The following is a 20,836-nucleotide window of genomic DNA, read 5'->3' as shown; positions in this document are numbered from 1 at the left end:
GGGTGTCATCTTCCACCTCTCCTTCTCCTCCACTAGGGGTGTCATCTTCCACCTCTCCTTCTCCTCCACTAGGGGGTGTCATCTACCACCTCTCCTTGTCCTCCACTAGGGGGTGTCATCTTCCACCTCTCCTTCTCCTCCACTAGGGGGTGTCATCTTCCACCTCTCCTTCTCCTCCACTAGGGGGTGTCATCTTCCACCTCTCCTTCTCCTCCACTAGGGGGTGTCATCTTCCACCTCTCCTTCTCCTCCACTAGGGGGTGTCATCTTCCACCTCTCCTTCTCCTCCACTAGGGGGTGTCATCTTCCACCTCTCCTTTTCCTCCACTAGGGGGTGTCATCTACCACCTCTCCTTCTCCTCCACTAGGGGGTGTCATCTTCCACCTCTCCTTTTCCTCCACTAGGGGGTGTCATCTACCACCACTCCTTGTCTTCCACTAGGGGGTGTCATCTACCACCTCTCCTTTTCCTCCACTAGGGGGTGTCATCTACCACCTCTCCTTCTCCTCCACTAGGGGGTGTCATCTTCCACCTCTCCTTTTCCTCCACTAGGGGGTGTCATCTACCACCACTCCTTGTCTTCCACTAGGGGGTGTCATCTACCACCTCTCCTCCTCCACTAGGGGGTGTCATCTACCACCTCTCCTTCTCCTCCACTAGGGGGTGTCATCTACCACCTCTCCTTTTCCTCCACTAGGGGGTGTCAGTGTATCAGAACAGGTAGAGGAGGAGGGTCTAGAAGTCTAGTAGAGCTGCTGTAGATCACAGAGAATCACTCATCATCAACCCAGGATGGAACTGACACCAGTCTATTGGATCTTTTGGATTTTATGTAAGTACTCCTTCCTTTTGGCTATTTTCATCTCTATGAAATGTAATGCAATGCTTTCTGTAGGCCTTCATGGAAATATCCAAATTTGTGACAATTGCAGTTGGTTTAGGATGTTATTTTAGCATTTGCAACCAGGTAGTAAAGATAATGACTAAATAAAAAATTTACAAATTACTTCTGGTTTCCTAAAAGGCAGAGAGTATGTAAAAGATGGCACTAATTCTACATGATTAACCATTTAAGTGTGCCTTTAAACCTTTTATTTGTCATTTCATGTCAAATCCTTCGGCTACAGAGCCAAAACCAGAAAACCTGTGTTAATGTCCAAATACTTTTAATAGATTGCAGTGTATTCATTGGGTTCATCAGACAATATACACCGATCAGCAATAACATTATAACACTGACAGGTGAAGTGAATAACAGTGATAATCTTGTTATCATGGCCCCTGTCAGTGGGTGGGATATATTAGGCAGAAAGTGAACATTGTGTCTTCAAAGTTGATGTGTCAGAAGCAGGAAACATGGGCAAGCGTAAGGATCTGTGCGACTTTGACAAGTGCCAAATTGTGACGGCTAGACGACTGGGTCAGAGCATTCATTCTCTGTATCTTTCTCTTTTCAGTCTTGGACAGCTGTGGATTCACTGCATGTTAGTATGTTGTTATTACAGTTTTTTGTTCCTTTGATACTATTCTCACAAGCATGTGCATTAACATTTAAAATACCTTTTACTATCACTATGATAGTATCACTATTATTCCTAATTGATCATCCCTCCACAATGTGGTGAATATGCTGTACAGTGTGTATAGAAAGTCACCACCCCCTTTAATGTTAAAGTTTTGTTGCCTTAAATGAAAACACATAAAATATCACTGTTACAACTTTATTTACACACAGTAACCCACAATATCATTAAAGTAAAAATATAAATAAATAAATAATTCTGAAAATGTATTTAAATTAAAACCGTAAAATACCCTATACATATATAATGGGGAGAACAAGTATTTGATACACTGCCGATTTTGCAGGTTTTCCTACTTACAAAGCATGTAGAAGTCTGTCATTTTTATCATAGGTACTCTTCAACTGTGAGTGACGGAATCTAAAACAAAAATCCAGAAAATCACATTGAATGATTTTTAAGTAATTAATTTGCATTTTATTGCATGACTTAAGTATTCCGGCTTCTCACAGACCAGTTTTTTTTCTTTAAGAAGTCTTCCTGTTCTCCACTCTTTACCTGTATTAACTGCACCTGTTTGAACTCGATACCTGTGTAAAAGAGACCTGCAAAACCGGCAGTGTATCAAATACTTGTTCTCCCCAATGTAAAATACCCCCATGAGTTAATACTTAGTAGAACCACATTTTTCAGATTTACAGCCATGAGTCTCTTTGAATGCATCTCTACAAAATGTGCACACCTTGACTGTGCAATATTTACAATATTTACTTATTTGAAGTATTTTTCATGCTCAGTACAATTTATGGTGACCGCTTATGGACTTCAAGTCATTCCACTGATTCTCTATAGCAGGGGTTCTCAACCTTTTGCAAGCTGGGCCCCCCCAAAGCTGGTTCATTGCAATTGGGGTCCCCCTTCCCGGCGCCACCCCACTACACCACCTTGGATGGATACATTAGATTAGATTAGATAGATAGACAGAAAGCCCCCTAAGCTATTATTTTTAGGCCCACACATTATTATTATTATCATCAGTAGCGGTAGGTAGGCCTATTATCATTACTAGGCTATCGTTATAATTGGCACTAGCACCAGACTTCTAATGTGATCTTGCAGTCATTATTATTATTATTATTATTATCATCAGTAGCGGTAGGTAGGCCTATTATCATTACTAGGCTATCGTTATAATTGGCACTAGCACCAGACTTCTAATGTGATCTTGCAGTCATTATTATTATTATTATTATTATCATCAGTAGCGGTAGGTAGGCCTATTATCATTACTAGGCTATTGTTATAATTGGCCCTAGCACCAGACTTCTAATGTGATCTTGCAGTCATTATTATTATTATTATTATTATCATCAGTAGCGGTAGGTTGGTCTATTATCATTACTAGGCTATTGTTATAATTGGCACCAGCACCAGACTTCTAATGTGAGCTTGCAGTCATTATTATTATTAATATTATTATTATTATGATGGGTAGTAGTAGGCCTATTATCGTTACTAGGCTATTGCTATATAATTATGAGGTTACATGCTTTTTGTTGGTATTATTATTATTATTATTATCATCATCATCAGTAGGCCTATTATCATTACTAGGCTATTGCTATAATTGGGAATTGGCACCAGACCTCTGATGTTATTATTACTAGGCCTAATAGTAGGCATATCATCTGCATTTTTTACAGAAGCTTGCAGGTAGGTGATGTTAATGTGAGACCTGAGCCTGCTTTGCCTTGCAAAGATCCTCAGTTCTTGGCGCAATGTCTGATAAACATAGCCTCAAATCTGTGCCCGATTTGCGGTCATTTTTGAGAATCCTGCCTCACACAAATATGTCGACGCGAAAGGGAGGAGAATCATCAAGGCGACGTCACAGAGTTGAGGGTTTTCCTGCATCAATGCTGCCCAGAATGACGAAAGAGGGCAGGAGGTAAAGAGTTCCTTCAGCCTACTGTCACTCTTCAGCTCAATTAGCTGTTCTTGCATATCAATTGACAGCTTGTTTGCTGTGCACACAAATGGATCTCGAACCCACGCAAAAGAGCGATAATCCTCTTTAAAGTACGTCGCAAATTGTTCTCTCATTGCTGACAGGTGCTCAGACGCTGACTGAAATAGAGAGGAGAAATCGTGTGACGTGCCTGCATCAGTGATAAAGTCTGCAAGGCTGGGGAACATGTCACAGTTCCCTCGACTGATGCGGCCATGCCAGAGGTCAAGTTTTTGTGTGAAGGCGTCCACTCTGTCTGCAACAAGCAAAATATGAGTTTCGCGGCCTTGCAAAGACAGGTTGAGGCCATTCAAGCGGTCAAATATATCAACCAAATAGGACAGAGATGCAAGCCACATAGTGTCATCCAGATGCTTCGCCAGATCTGATTTGATTCCTGTCCAAAAACAATTCACCTCCTCTCAGAGCTCATACAACCGCTGTAACACCTGCCTTTAATGGTTGCGATGGGTGCATGGCACACATTCCAGCCAATCAGAGGGGCCTACATGTTTATCTTATGGTTGAAATATGTATAGCAAGCAAAATGAAATTATTAGGGGTTCAAGCACGAAGTGCTGAAACCCTATTGTTATTGTACAGATTTTTAGGGGTTCAAGCACGAAGTGCTGAAACCCTATTGTTATTTTACAGATTTTTATTATTATTCTTCTGCCGTAAAACGCATTGTGCAGCCCAAACCGTAAGAGCTGGAGCTTTGAAACTTTGGCATATGGTAGTACAAAAATCGAGGAGAGGTTATCAAAATATGAGCCCGATTGGCCCATAGGTGGCGCTATAGCGACCTAAAGCGCAAAAGTGGTCATAACTCCTAGACCGTATGTCGTAGACTCAAGTGTCTTATATCCCTGTAATCCTTGGCTCAAGACGAACAAAACGTTTATCTCCGATTTCATTTCCGCCATGATAGATTTTCCGCCATTTTGAATTTTGTCAAAAACCTACTTTTGCAAACTAGTCCCTGGATTTTCGCCCGATCGGAACCAAACCAGTGTAGAAATGTTCTATGGAGTCTGAAAATCAATAATTATCAAAAAAAAGTTTAAATTTCGATTCATGGTCGCTAGGGGGCGCAAAATTAAAGTTGTGGGAGGAGCCTATTTTACTAAAAAGGCTATAACTCAAGAAGTAGTTAAGTAAACTTCACCAACCTTGGTATACATGTGTTAGAAGTCAGTCTGAGGTCACAGTAAAAAAACTGCGTCGATTGGCCACATGGTGGCGCTATAATACGAAGAATAATACGAAAAACGTATAGACACCTGACCGTTTGTCCAAATTACTTGAAATTTGGAATGCAGTGTCTTTGCCCAAGGGGCCATGTATGCCTAAGAGGATATTGGCGTATCTCAAAAAACATGGCCGCCATTGGCCAATGAGATTTGAGCACCTATTAAACCAGGTTGATATACTCTGATCAGAACGAAACTTGGTGGGCATGTTTGGCACAAGGTCCTAGAGGTCTGTAAGAATTTTGAAAGAAATCGGCCACTAGTTGGCGCTAACGAGTTTTAAGGCTCTCTAATCACGTGTTGTTACAAATTTCGTCAAAAAATGCATATCACTTGATAGATCTCCTCATGCTGAAAAACTTTGCCTCAAGAACCACTACTGTCAATCAAACTGTTCATTTAATATTCGCGAATATGTTAAAAACCTACTTTCGCGAACTAGTACCTGGACTTTCGGCCTTTCGGAACCAATTCGGTCTACGATGATTCTCTGGACTCTCTAGATCAATAATTATCAAAAAAAATCGATTTTTTCCATTTGCCTGGCTGTAACAGGATAATTTATTCAAGTGGCTGGACAAAATACACTCAAAAGCCAATAAATTCCATAGAAAAACCCCAAACTTCACAAAAATAGATGAGCATGTGTCATAACATAGTGAAGAAGCATGCAGAGTTTTGTGGAGATCAGACAATAGGTGCAACTATAACTGTCAAAAAGCTTTGAAAAACGTACATTTCCAATGCTACAATACCTGTATTGAATGGACTTTTCCATTTATTATTTCAGTGGTTAAATGCTTGCTAAATAAAACGTAATGTCTTTTGATGTTTGGGTGCTTAAAGGCCTTAACAGCTTGAACCCTGACAAATGCTGCTTGCAGCTTTAATATTATGATTGTTTTTGTTGATTTGGTAAATACTATTTAGTTGACATTGAAGTGATGAACATTTATATTTATTTTATGATTCCATAATGCATTTTAAGATAATGCATTTTAAGCCAATCTGTGACTGTGGAAGTGTAACATCAGATTTTGTTGGCTTGTTTACTAAGGATCTGAGTTGTGGAAGATGGAAGTAACAAAACCTAAAAATGTAACGCATATGACGTTAACTGACCTTTTCGTCAAGTGAAAAGAAGAGAGAATCATGGAAACCCCACCTCTTTTAATGTGCAAGGGTTGTGGTCTATATTACCACAAAAAGCATGCACAGATGCATACTTCGAAAATCCACCAGAAATATTAGCCCATCCGGGAACTTTTGGCATACTATTTTCAGCGTACTATGGTTTAGGACATACTAATCATCTCGCATACTAATCTGGCATACTATATAGTATGCAATTTGAGACAATATGAGGGTGGTAGACATCAGCCCCTTCTTGGTTCTTTCAATGCTTTGGCTCCACACCTCAATGAGTTCCTCAATGAAATTTTGTGTGATATCGGAATGATTTCTGACCCTAGACCTGACCCCATAATGTCCTTTTTATAATAGAGGTGGACGTTCTATGACCGTCACCCTCCTTCTGCCCATGGATAAGACGCCATTACATCACTGTTAACCAATATCACGTTTGAAAAAAACAAAAACAAAGAAAGAACAAGATCGCGAGTACAAGCGGCTGAAATGGGTTTTCTCAGAAGGGTGGCTGGCTTCTCCCTTAGGGATAGGGTGAGAAGCTCAGCCATCCGTGAGGAACTCGGAGTAGAGCCGCTGCTCCTTTGTGTCGAAAGTACCCAGTTGAGGTGGTTCGGGCAGCTGGTAAGGATGCCCCCAGGACGTCTCCCTAGGGAGGTGTTCCAGGCACGTCCAGCTGGGAGGAGACCTCGGGGTAGGCCCAGGACTAGGTGGAGAGATTATATTTGACACTGGCCTGGGAACGCCTCGGGATCCCCCAGTCAGAGCTGGCAAATGTGGCTCGGGAAAGGGACGTTTGGGGTCCCCAGCTGGAGCTGCTGACCCCGTGATCCGATACCGGATAAGCGGATGAAGATGAGATGAGGATTCACCAAGCCAAAATGGCAAAAATGCCAAAGACAGATTTGAAAAAAAAATGACAGAATTAAGGCAAATTAGTGTACTGTAGTGTTTGCTAAACCTTGACATTTCTTACTGATATTATCTGTCACAATTTATTAGCAAAAAAACCCCATATAGCAATTAAACTTAATGTGAAATAACGTGAAATTCTTGATCACACTTTATTGAAGAATGATCTTGAACACATTTTTACCACAGTGTTGTAAAAGTGTACAGTACATTGTGTAGTTTCATAATCCAGGATAATATGATTTCTCCCAGGTCAGTCTGCAGGTTCTCTGATTGTCAGACCCAACAGACGTCAGTTCTTGGAATATGAGTCTGTTACTCTGAGCTGTGAGGTCCAGGGTGGTTCTACTGGATGGGGAGTGAAGAGGAACTCAAGTGGAAAGCGTACAGAGTGTGGTGATGGATGGGGGAGGGTGGATGGAACCAACTGCATCATCTCCTCACCCAAATTAGCAGACAGTGGAGTTTACTGGTGTCAGTCTGAATCTGGAGAACACAGTAATACTGTCAACATCACAGTACACGGTATGTTAATTATCACCATTTACTAATATCACAGTAACTGGTATGTTAATTATCACCATTTACTAATATCACAGTAACTGGTATGTTCAATATAACTAAATGTTTTTAAAGGTTTACAGTATGTAAGTTGATATAATAACTCTCTGGCCCCCGAAAAAGTCACAGTTTGGATTTAAATAAGCAAACTTTGATTGAATAAATAATATGTTTCAGCTGGACAACATTATTTTCATCCTAACTGATGCAGTAAGTAGCTTTTCATTTTATATAGGTTTCTCTGATTGCTTAGGCACTTTGAAACTATAGGCTGTTTTTGCAAAACTCTAAACACTAACCACAAAGCCTTACACCATACCAGCAAAACATTACACATTTCTTCCAAAAGCAAACAATTCTTTCAAAACATTCAAAAAGAGTGTGTTAAAGTGTGTTTTTGCATCAACAGAGTACAGACAAACCATCATTTGAAGCACACTACACACTCATAGTATTAATTAAAAACACTTGCTGCTTTTGTTTCCTCTGTGTGCCGTTCATAGGGGCCATAGGACCGGGCTTAGCAGATAGCAATAAAGTTTTGTCATACATGTCATAAATGTGTAAAGTTTGGATGTGTATTTCGAACATAAAATACTATCAAAAGTTATTTTCTTTCCTCAAAACACTCTTCAAACAACAAAAGCACAGTAGAAGAAAACAAAAACATTTGTGTTAGAAAAAAAAGAACAGAAAAAGTTTTGGCTACATCTCACCTTTGTGGGTCTGGCCATGAGACTTCAACCACATCACATGGCATGTTGTCTTGAGCTAGGCAGTGTGGAAAGTCATCTGGCCGTATCCAGGCCTGGCATGACCCCTGATCGATGTTTCCATGAGCCTCCTCCATTGACTGTAGAAGGGGGATGCATTGGTGGGGCTGGTGATCATTCACCTTCCAACGCCATGAGAAGATTCTTCAATAGGAATCAAGAATGGAGATTATTTGGGGAGTCTCCATACCTGTGAACCACTTTCGGACCAAGAAGCCTGGTGGAAACTAAAATTGTCCCAGATGTTAACATTCCTTGGCTGCTCTGGCTTCTGGTCATTAGGGTTGAGTCTTGTGGAGGGTGTCCAGAAATGGGATAATTTATATATAGTGCTCAAGCTCTGATTTGTGTGTAAACCCATTATCTAAAAGTTATTTCACATGGGCCAATGTGGAAAGGCAAATGGCAAAATAGTGTAGCAATGTAGTGGCCAATGTTTACAATTTTGCTAGAAGTGTGTTATTAAGTTTAAAACTGAGCGTAAAGAAATTAGTTATGTTTACAGTTTTGCAAAAAGTGTTATAAAATTACAAACTGAGTGTAAAGCAGAGAATGTGCATTCAGATTGGCACTTGGTAAATGCATTGACTACTAGTGTTAAAGGTTTCAGAGATAGTGCTTCAAGAATCACTGTTAGTGTTTAAGCATTCAGAAAAATCTGTAATAACATGTCAGAAGACGTATCCCATTGTTGTGGAAAAGATGTCACTGTGTTTCAGAGAGGTGAAATTATTGGCCTGCATCAAGCAAAGAAAACAACCAAAAAAAGAACATTGTATTACTAGAATTGGGTTACACTTGGCTGATGTGGTTACCTGAGGACAATATTGTGTTGTGTGAATGAATAATTGTATTTTGTGTTGTGTGAAACTAAATATTGTATATTGTCTAGGCTAGAGATAATTACTGTATTGTTTGTTGTGGTAAACTAATTAGTATACAGTTGTGCTTATAAGTTTGCATACCCTGGCAGAAATAGTGACATTTTGGCATTGATTTTGAAAATATGACTGATCATGGAGAAAAAAAGTTTCTTTAAGGATTGTGAAGCCATTTATTATCAAATAGTTATTTGGCTCCTTTTGAAATCATAATGAGAACAGAAATCACCCAAATTGCCCTGATCAAAAGTTTACAAACCCTTGAATGTTTGGCCTTGTTACAGACACACAAGGTGACACACACAGGTGACAATGGCATTTAAAGGGAATTTCCCACACCTGTGGCTTTTTAAATTACAATTAGTGTCTGTGTATAAACAGTCAATGAGTTTGTTAGCTCTCACGTGGATGCACTGAGCAGGCTAGATACTGAGCCATGGGGAGCAGAAAAGAACTGTCAAAAGACCTGTGTAACAAGGTAATGGAACTTTATAAAGATGGAAAAGGATATAAAAAGATATCCAAAGCCTTGCAAATGCCAGTTAGTACTGTTCAATCACTTATTAAGAAGTGGAAAATACTGGGATCTCTTGATACCAAGCCAAGGTCAGGTAGACCAAGAAAGATTTCAGCCAAAACTGCCAGAAGAATTGTTTGGGATACAAAGAGAAACCCAAAGGTAACCTCAGGAGAAAGACGGAGTGGTTGTGTCAAGGAGCACAATACGATGATACTTGAAGAAAAATGAGCTGCATGGAGTTGCCAGAAAGAAGCATTTACTGGGCCAATGACACAAAAAAGCCTGGTTACAATATCCCCGAGAACATCTTGACATGCCTCACAGCTTCTGGGACATTGTAATTTGGAGTGACGAGACCAAAATAGAGTTTTATTGTCACAACCATAAGTGCTCTGTTTGGAGAGGGGTCAAGAAGGCCTATAGTGAACAGAATACCATCCCCACTGTGAAACATGGTGGTGGCTCACTGATGTTTTGTGTGTGTGTGAGCTCTAAAGACACAGTGTATCGTAAAAATGTATGGCAAGATGAATGCAGCATGTTATCAGAAAATACTGGCAGACAATTTGCATTCTTCTGCACGAAAGCTGTGCATGGGACACTCTTGGACTTTCCAGCACGACAATGACCCTAAGCACAAGGCCAAGTTGACCCTCCAGTGGTTACAGCAGAAAAAGGTGAAGTTTCTGGAGTGGCCATAACAGTTTCCTGACCTTAATATGATCGAGCCACTCTGGGGAGATCTCAAATTCGCAGTTCATGCAAGACGACCAAAGACTTTGCATGACCTGGAGGCATTTTTCCAAGACGAATGGGCAGCTATACCACCTGCAAGAATCCGGGGCCCCATAGAAAAGTATTACAAAAGACTGCACACTGTCATTGTTGCTAAAGGGGGCAATACACAGTATTAAGAACTAAGGGTATGCAGACTTTTAAACAGGGGTCAGTTAATTATTTTCTTTGTTGCCATGTTTTGTTTAATGATTGTGCCATTCTGTTATGACCTACAGTTGAATGTGAATCCCATAAGAAATAAAAGACGTGTTTTGACTGCCCACTCATGTTTTCTTTACAAATGGTACATATATTGCCAATTCTCCAAGGGTATACAAACCATTGAGCACAACTGTATTATTGTTTTGTATGGAACTAGTTACTGTATTTTGTGTGGTGTGAAACTAAAATAATAACTACCTGCTCCTGTGTTGTACAGATGTGATCCTAGAGATTCCCATCCTCCCTGTGACTGAGGGAGATAATGTGACTCTCAGCTGCAGACCTAAGGAAACTCCTTCTGACCTCACAGCTGATTTCTACAAAGATGGATCCTTCCTCAGAACTGAGTTTACAGGAAAGATGACCATCCCTGCAGTTAACAAGTCAGATGAAGGATGGTACTGGTGTAGACACCCTAAAGGAAACTCCTCAAAGAGCTGGATAACTGTGACAGGTGAGAATATGAACTAGGAGAATCACCAGATAGATGGATGAGTGTGACAGGTGAGAATATGAACTAGGAGAATCACCAGATAGATGGATGACTGTGACAGGTGAGAATATGAACTAGGAGAATCACCAGATAGATGGATGACTGTGACAGGTGAGAATATGAACTAGGAGAATCACCAGATAGATGGATGACTGTGACAGGTGAGAATATGAACTAGGAGAATCACCAGATAGATGGATAACTGTGACAGGTGAGAATATGAACTAGGAGAATCACCAGATAGATGGATGACTGTGACAGGTGAGAATATGAACTAGGAGAATCACCAGATAGATGGATAACTGTGACAGGTGAGAATATGAACTAGGAGAATCACCAGATAGATGGATGACTGTGACAGGTGAGAATATGAACTAGGAGAATCACCAGATAGATGGATGACTGTGACAGGTGAGAATATGAACTAGGAGAATCACCAGATAGATGGATGACTGTGACAGGTGAGAATATGAACTAGGAGAATCACCAGATAGATGGATGACTGTGACAGGTGAGAATATGAACTAGGAGAATCACCAGATAGATGGATAACTGTGACAGGTGAGAATATGAACTAGGAGAATCACCAGATAGATGGATGACTGTGACAGGTGAGAATATGAACTAGGAGAATCACCAGATAGATGGATAACTGTGACAGGTGAGAATATGAACTAGGAGAATCACCAGATAGATGGATGAGTGTGACAGGTGAGAATATGAACTAGGAGAATCACCAGATAGATGGATGACTGTGACAGGTGAGAATATGAACTAGGAGAATCACCAGATAGATGGATGACTGTGACAGGTGAGAATATGAACTAGGAGAATCACCAGATAGATGGATGACTGTGACAGGTGAGAATATGAACTAGGAGAATCACCAGATAGATGGATGACTGTGACAGGTGAGGAAACATTCTGTATATAAACTCTAGTGTACTGGTGTCTGATTGTGATGTATGTGTTTGTGTATATGTAAGTGTGTGTCTCAAATTGCTTGGTTCTATACATTTTTCTTTTTCCTCTTCAAGCTCCTTTTATTAAATCCTTAGATCCATCCTCATCTCCTCCTCCATCCTCATCTCCTCCTCCGTCCTCATCTCCACCGTCTCCAGAGGTGTCCATGTCTCTGTCCAGACTGTTGTGTAGTCTATTGGTGGTGTCTCCATACCTGGTGGTGACCACTGTCCTACTGGTTAAATACAGCATGAAAAGGAACAGGGCTCAAGGAGAGAAGTCTCTGAATCAATGTGTTTCAGCCTGTCATTAAATTTACAGCAGTATTGCATGTTTATTCAGGCCAATCATGTAAATTAACACCAATAATATTGTTCATCCTTCTTTTGCCGGACCGCATAAAAGGAGCTGACCAAGAAGACTGAATGTCTCTTACTGGATGGATGGGTGGGTGGTTAGAGAGGAGGACTGGTTAGAGGGGGTTTGACCCTGGCCACGGACAAAAAAAATGATGCATTAGGTTTTGTTCAGGGTACAAAGTTACTGTATCAATGTTATTTACGAATGAAAGAAAAACGTTGTTGTGCCATCAATTGAAATAGCTTTGGCAGTGTAAAGTTCATCTTCAGTATTGCTAGCAATTGCTCATTTCTATGACTTTTCCAAGTAGTAAGTGGATACTTGTAGGTCTATTTCAGGCTAATAAACTGATAAAACGGACAGTGGCAAAAGCCATTCAGTTCATAGACGCTATTTGTGGTAGAGGTAAACTTAATAAGAAACGTTAGTCAGTTTAACACAATGCTTAATAGAGTCTAGCTAAATATTCAGACTTGGCGATGAAATTATCTAATGTCGAGACGCTATTTTATGAAGAGGTAATATGTTCCCATTGGTCACAATACTGGCATACTAGTTTACAATATAAAAAACAGTACATACTTCACTAACATCCGCAAAGTACTTGTATTACATAGACATTTGAAGTAAACATTTAAACGTTAAAAACTACTTGCATTCTTTACTGATGACTTTGACTGATTAATCCAAATATTCTATATTACGTTGGACAACTTTTACAAGCCTTTTCTTGATCAAAAATAAAACCTAGATTTTCCACACATTCTCTAACATTGAAAAAAGCTATTATATCGCAATAACCTTTTCTAAACGTATCTTAGAAACTTCATTCCAAGCTCCAAATATTCTCCAGTAGACTGGACAACCCTTATTACCTTTATTTTCATCCAAATCGTTCACTGAAATTGTATACACATTTTCAAACTTTAAAAAATACAGTTTAATCACAATAACATTTAGAATTTTCATCATAGAACCTTCATTCCTAGTTCAAAATATAATAAAGTAGGCTGCCCAACTTTTACAAACTTTATTTTAATGTAAATAGTGAACTTAAATTTTAAACACATTTTCAAACACAGTTTTAACACAATAACATTTTCACAAAGTATCATAGAAACATCATTCCAAGTTCCAAATATTCTCCAGTAGGCTGCGCAACTTTTAATTTTCATGGAAAAGTACACAATTTGAACTTGAAAATATAGTTTATCATAATAACCTTTTAAAATATCATCATAGAAACTTCTTTCCAAGTTGAAAATATTCTACCCTAGGGTGGACAACTTATACAACCTTTGATTTGATCCAGAAATCACAACTAGAATTTTACAAAATTCCGCAAACCTTGAAAAACACAGTTTTATTGCAATAACCTTTTCAAAAAGATTCATAGAAACTTCATTTCAAGTTCAAATATTATCCAGTAGGCTGCGCAACTTTTTACAACCTTTAAATTGATCGAAATAGTACACTTAAATTTAATACACATTTTCAAACTTTAAAAATCACAATAACATATATATGTTATTGTGACTTTAATCACAATAACATTTAGAATTTTCATCATAGAAACTTAATTCCAACTTCTAAATATTCTACCCTAAAGTGGACAACTTTTATAATCTTTGATTTGATCTGGAAATCACAATTTGAACCTTCAGAATTCCACAAACTTTGAAATACCCAGTTTTATTGCAATTACATTTTTAAATAGCATTTCTCAAAGTTTAAAAATGTGTATACATATTCAGTGTACGATTTGGATCAAATTAAAGGTTGCAAATGTTTTCCAGCCTACTGTAGAATAAGTTCAACTTGGAATGAAGTTTCTATGATTCTTTGTTCAAGAGTTATTGCGTTTAAACTGTGTTTTTCAAATGTGTTTAAAATCAAAGTGTACTATTTCCATCAAATAAAATGTTGTAAAAGTTGTCCAGCCTACTTGAGAATATTTGGAACTTGAAATGAAGTTTCTCTGATAATATTTGAAAAAGTTATTGTGATAAAACAGTCATTTTCCAAATTTGAAAATGTGTTTAAAACCTATTTGTACTTTTCCGATCAATGTAAAGGTTGTAAAAGATATCCAGCCTACTGGAGAATATTTTATACTTGGAATGAAGTTTCTATGAAACTCATTGAAAAAGCTATTGCGATAAAACTGCATTTTCCAGAGTTTTAGAATGTTTTAATAATAATATAATACATTTTATTTTTATAGCGCTTTTCTTGGGCTCAAAGTCACTTTACAATGCAGGTAGATAAAAACAGAACAAAACAAAACAAACAAAACAAGACAAGATTAGACACAGATGAGAAGGGAGGGGGGCGTGGGGCTACGGATAGGCAGAGGAGATGGGTCTTGAGGTGGGACAGGAAGATGGTGAGGGACTCAGAGGTGCGGATCTCTTGGGGGAGGGAGTTCCAGAGCCTGGGAGCTGCCCTGGAGAAGGCTCTGTCCCCAAAACTGCGGAGGTGGGATTTATGGATGGAGAGGAGACCAGCTGAGGAGGATCTGAGGGACCGTGAGGGTTGGTACGGGGAGAGGAGGTCAGTGAGGTATGAGGGGGCCAGATGGTGGAGGGCTTTGTAGGTGAGGACCAGGATTTTGTAGGTGATCCGGTGGGAGATAGGAAGCCAGTGGAGTTGTTTTAGGACTGGAGTGATGTGGTGCCAGAATTTGGAGCGGGTGATGAGTCGGGCTGCTGCGTTTTGGACCAGTTGGAGCCGGTTGATGTTGGTAGAGCTGATGCTGAGGAGAAGTGAGTTGCAGTAGTTCAGTCTGGAGGAGAAGAAGGCGTGAATGAGTCTTTCAGCAGCGGTGGGTGTGAGAGAGGGTCTGATTTTGGCGATGTTGCGGAGGTGAAAGGAGGTTTTAATGACTTGACGGATGTGAGGCTCAAAGGTGAGGGTAGAATCAAAGATAACGCCAAGGTTGCAGGCCTGGGGAGATGGGGAGAGTGGGGTTATTGGTTTTGCTGAGTGTGGATTTGGAGCCTATGAGGAGGAATTCTGTTTTGTCGCTGTTGAGTTTGAGGAAGTTGTATTGCATCCAGGTTTTAATAGCTGACAGACAGGAGTTGATGTGGGAGAGGGGAGGATTGTGGGGGGATTTGGTGCTGAGGTAGATTTGGGTGTCATCGGCATAGCAGTGGAAGTCCAGGTTAAAGTGGCGGAGTATCTGACCAAGAGGGAGGATGTAGATGATGAAGAGGAGGGGGCCGAGTACAGAGCCTTGGGGAACACCTTGAGTGACTGTGGCTGTGGCAGAGGTGTGGTTATGGAGAGAGATGATGTGGGATCTGTTGGATAGATAGTAGTGGAGCCAGCTGAGTGCAGTACCTTTGATACCGAGGTCTTTGAGTCTGGTGAGCAGGATGTTATGGCTCACGGTATCGAAGGCTGCACTCAGGTCGAGGAGGATGAGGGAACTGATGGCAGCAGAGGTGAGGAGGTTGTTTAGGACTTTGAGGAGAGCGGTTTTAGTGCTGTGGAGGGGGCGAAAGCCAGATTGGAGGGGATCTAATTGGTTATTAGCATGAAGATGGGTTTGTAGTTGTGTGGCGACTATACGTTCCAGGGTTTTAGACAGAAAGGGGAGGTTGGATGTTGGGTGGTAGTTGTTGAGGGAGGAGGGATCCAGACCAGGTTTTTTAAGGATTGGGGTGACAGCGGCAGTTTTGAAGGCAGAGGGGACAGTTCCAAGGGACAGTGAGGAGTTGAAGAGGTTAGTGAGGTAGGGGCATAGGACGGGGAGGCAGGACTTCATGAGTGGAGCAGGGAGGGGGTCAAGGGAGCAGGTAGTGGGTTTGGAAGAGCTGATCAATCAATCAATCAAATTTATTTATAAAGCCCTTTTTACAACAGCAGTTGTCACAAAGTGCTTTACAGAGACACCCGGCCTTAAACCCCAAGGAGCAAACAACAGTAGTGTTGAATTTCAGTGGCTAGGAAAAACTCCCTAAGGTCGAATTTTAGGAAGAAACCTAGAGAGGACCCAGGCTCATTGGGGTGACCAGTCCTCTTCTGGCTGTGCCGGGTGAGATTTTAAGAGTCCAATTGGAATAATAAATACATTTCTCTGGGCTAAATCCAGAGTCTATTTGATTTTAGACTAGGTCAGAAGTATGACCAGGTGGACAAGGCAGTGAGGAGGAGGGGTCGAGAGGTCAGGAGAGATGGGGAGTGGAGGGTCCATGGTGGGTGCTGGAGTAGATACTGAGAGGTGAGATACAGGGGATAGAGATTGGTAAATTTTGTTGATTTTGTCAGCGAAAAAGTGGAGGAATGAGTTGCAGAGAACCGGAGTAGAGGTCAGTAGGGTGTTGGTCTGAGGCTTGATGAGGTTGTTCATTGTGGAGAAGAGGGTTCTGGGGTTTTGGCAGGGGTCGGTGAAGATGGTGGAAAGGTAGGCAGATTTGGCAGCAATGAGGGCGTCTTTGTAGGCAGTGAGATGGAGTTTATAGGCTTCATGATGGACTGTGAGGGATGATTTCTTTGTCAGACGTTCAAGTTGGTGGCCAGTTTGTTTCATTTTCCGGAGTGCAGGTGTGTACCAGGGTGAAGAGGTGTTAAAAGTGACAGTTTTTGTTTTGAGGGGGGCCAGAGTGTTGAGGGAGGTAGACAAGGTGGAGTTGAGGTGGTTCGTGAGATCATCAGGTGAGGTGAGGGTTGAGTCCAGATGGAGAGTGGTGGAGAGCAGGTCAGAGAGATGGTGGGGATCGATTGATTTAAGGTTGCGGAAGGTGATTTCTCTGAGGAGGCGGGGGTGTGGGGTTGGAGAAGGGATGGTGAAACGTATCAGTTTGTGATCAGAGAGGGGAAAGAGGCATGGATGGAGGTCGAGCACCGGTTGGTTACTGGAGCAGACCAGGTCGAGGATGTGTCCTTTTTCATGGGTGGGGAATGTGACATGTTGGGTGAGAGAGACGTTATCCAGTAAAATGGTGAATTCTGATGAGAGCTTGCAGGTGGGGGAGTCCATGTGGATGTTTAAGTCACCGAGTAGCAGCAGACGTGGAGAGAGAGATGAGGCTAGTGTGAGGAGTTCAGTAACATCAGAGAGGAAGGAGGGGTTTGGTTTAGGTGCACCTGTATGTGTAACGGAGGCCAGCAAGTACAGTGCTGTGCAATGAGAGTGACACAAGGGCCCATGTGTATTAATGCACTTTCTAACTTTTCCCAGTCTCCTCCAGTTTTAAACTTTAGGAGGACATTAGGTCCTGGTCCACACCTGCGGAGCACCTGGTTTGGGCGGCCCGTTGCTGTCCCTGTCCTTGTCCACCTGGTCATACTTTTGACCTAGTCTAAAATCAAATAGACTTAGCCTAGAGAAATGTATTAATTATTCCAAATAGGACTCTTAATATCTCACCCGGCACAGCCAGAAGAGGACTGGTCACCCCTCTGAGCCTGGGTCCACTCTAGGTTTCTTCCTAAAATCTTAGGGAGTTTTTCCTAGCCACTGAAATTCAACACTACTGTTGTTTGCTCCTTGGGATTTAAGGCCGCGTGTCTCTGTAAAGCACTTTGTGAAAACTGCTGTTGTAAAAAGGGCTTTATAAATACATTTGATTGATTGATTGATCAACCTCCTTGCTAGAAAGCCTGACTCCCATCCTGAGTTCCCGGGTTCGTGTCCCAGTAGGGCTTGTTACATAATGCTCAGGTATCCTTGTCAATCCAAGGAATACAATGCTGTCCTGTCTAACCTTAGGAGGACATGAGCCCTTGGACCTCAGGACCAACAAGCCCAAATGACTCGCAGCTGTCCCTGCCCGATGTCCTTCTGGATGTGTTGCCGACCAAGTAGCTGCCTGAGGATTCCTGTGGCCACTGCCCAGACCCACCTGATTGTCTGTGTCCTTGTCCACCTGGCTGTGCAACTGACTTCTGTTCAACGACTCACAGCCCACTTGAAGTTATTTACATGCTTGTCTTCTGATCATGCAACAACATTGACGTGGGCCATGAGGTTATGTTCTCTCATAATCTTCACTGGGCACAGCTAGAAGACTGGCCACCCCTCAAAGACTGGTTCCTCTGTAGGTTTCTTCTTAAGTTTTGACCCTACTATTGAGTTTTTTCCCAGTCATTGTGCATTAACTCCTGTTGTTTGCTCTTTGGGGTTTCATGCCAGGTCTCTTTAACTTTCAAAAGGGAAAAACATTTATTTTCTAATAGCTAGCCAATGCCAATTTTTTTAGTAAATTTACATGTACATTTGTTATCTTATAATCTGTTGTTTGGAAAATATTGTAATGTCATACAAACACTTCAAATTTTTCTCCATCACTTTGGCTCAATTCTCTAATGAGATATATTTTTTTCAAAACAATATCTTCAGATCTCTGAACAACTACTTTCTTGTGCACACCAGATTTGAATTTCTTAATCACTCTAGCAAATTGCACAGGTTTTGTCACATGTTTGTAAAAGAGTAAGTACACCTGTCTACAATTTGCATAAGACCTACAGTGGGGCAAAAAAGTATTTAGTCTAATGAGACCAAGACAAACCTATTTCCAAGGTGTCTAAGATCCACCAGCTCCTTGATGTTTACATGGAGGAGTGGAAGAGGAATCCAGTGGCAACCTGTGAAGCTCTGGTGAACTCAATGCCCAAGAGGGTTAAGGCATTGCTGGAAAATAATGGTGGCCACACAAAATTTTGACACTTTGGGCCCAATTTGGACATTTTCATTTTTGTTGCCAGTGTACTCAATATGTTGCCAGTGGTTTAGACATTAATGGCTGTGTGATTAGTTATTTTGAGGGGACAGCAAACTTACACTGTTAAACAAGCTGTACATGCACTTAGCTGATTCTCATATCAACGCCTGAACATTTGCTCATTGTGTGAGCCATCACAAGCAAAATTATGTCATTCAACTATCAAAATCTGTCAAACATACATGTATATTCCATAAATATCTATGACATGGAATGTTGATGTCTGCTAAATTGCAAATTTCCTGCCAGATGACATAATAATGATATCTCAAGGGAAAACATCAGATATGATGTTGATGAAAATCTCTTGCCAGACCAACATGAGCGACAGGATGTCCACCAGGAAGTTTGGAAGTTGTAGTGTTACGTACTGTGAGGAGGTACAATTCATTGTTTTTTACAGAACTACCACAGGTTTTGTTATTGTTGTTGCAGGTTTTTTTTTGCTTGCATGGATTTCATTGTGTGGCAACATTTCTGTTCACTTTCTATGACTTTACATGTAAGAAGTATCTTAAAATGGACATGCAAATGTCAATTTTAGCAATATCCATTGCTAGAAAATAAACTTTCTGTATATATACCAATGTGCATATATATACCTTTTTCTGTATACTACAGTATTGTACAGTATTGACTTTTCCAAGTAAACTGTTACCTACTGTTGAGATTGGTATCTAAAAACTTCAGTGTGATCCACAATAGCATTCAGCTAGACAAAACTGACATTCTTGTGTAGGACAGTGAGCAGTGTCATCAAAAATGTAAAACAAAACTGACATTTATAAATAACAAACATTTCCAGGGTTGACTGCCATGGTCAAAACATCTAAAAGTTTTGACCAGAACGGCTCACACAATGATAAAAAAACAATTTACTGACACAATAACTAGGTTTTGAAACATTGATTCTATGTTTTGGATGAGTTATGGATCATTATTCATGGGGTATCCAGAGAAAAAAGCCCCCCCGAAAATATGAAAATGTTTGACCCTCCCCCCAGCAACATACATTTTCACATCACCCTCCCCGAGCCTTCAGGAAAAAAAACATGACCATATCCATTATACAAAGTGGAAATATTGAAACGTATATAGCCTAGATTAGCTATATATTTAAAATGCATAACTTTGTAAAGATTTTATTGTGCCTGAAAATGCAAGACCGTAGGGTTCTTTTTACTTTTCCAAACATCTACAAAAATATGAATATTGTAACAGAATAGATCCACTACGCTGCACTAACTGCATGCCCTCCTTGCTGCTAACGGAGAAAGCGATAGTTTATATTATTATTTCCTGTTGTTCCGTTTATTTTTTTTCAATCACTGTCACAAGCCCAGCCCAACTACAATATCAGAATTTAAGGCCCAGCCTGATCGGGTTCGAGCTGAGAAGGAACTCCCTATCTCTGAGTCACAATGTCTTCAGCTGCAGTTTTGCTAGCATTCATGCTGCTATCCTTTCATCCAGATCACTCAACGCCTTCTAGCACAGGTAGGATTTAGGCATAGCTGAACCTTTTTTGAGTGTGATTTGCCTATGCAGAGCAAGGCTGTGGCAACCTTCCATTTACAATAAAGTCCTAAAATTTGGCCTTTGCTAGTTTTTCCTAGCAACTGAAATTCAATCAATCAATCAAATTTATTTATAAAGCCCTTTTTACAACAGCAGTTGTCACAAAGTGCTTTACAGAGACACCCGGCCTT

At 40.7% G+C, this 20,836-nt stretch overlaps 1 protein-coding gene across 1 annotated transcript; it reads left to right on the top strand.

The window, feature by feature from the left end:
- Positions 1-793: 793 nt before the first annotated feature.
- Positions 794-18,621, top strand: LOC106024092 (sialoadhesin-like). The gene is made up of 7 exons (XM_034290762.1): positions 794-833; positions 1,459-1,485; positions 7,096-7,368; positions 10,795-11,031; positions 12,108-12,193; positions 12,439-12,480; positions 18,113-18,621. The coding sequence occupies exons 1-7, from the start codon at positions 794-796 to the stop codon at positions 18,206-18,208; spliced, it is 801 nt and encodes a 266-aa protein (XP_034146653.1). The 3' UTR covers positions 18,209-18,621.
- Positions 18,622-20,836: the final 2,215 nt, after the last annotated feature.

This window comes from Esox lucius, chromosome 24 (genome assembly GCF_011004845.1).
Source record: "Esox lucius isolate fEsoLuc1 chromosome 24, fEsoLuc1.pri, whole genome shotgun sequence".
Classification (NCBI taxonomy): domain Eukaryota; kingdom Metazoa; phylum Chordata; class Actinopteri; order Esociformes; family Esocidae; genus Esox; species Esox lucius.
This window is presented reverse-complemented; position numbering and strand designations above follow the sequence as displayed.

Bases quoted from the DNA above. Each gene is read 5' to 3' on its own strand.
- LOC106024092 (XM_034290762.1), top strand. From the start codon at position 794: ATGGAACTGACACCAGTCTATTGGATCTTTTGGATTTTAT. The intron at 1,486-7,095 runs GTTAGTATGTTG...GATTTCTCCCAG, and splicing joins CAGCTGTGGATTCACTGCAT to GTCAGTCTGCAGGTTCTCTG. The intron at 7,369-10,794 runs GTATGTTAATTA...TGTGTTGTACAG, and splicing joins TGTCAACATCACAGTACACG to ATGTGATCCTAGAGATTCCC.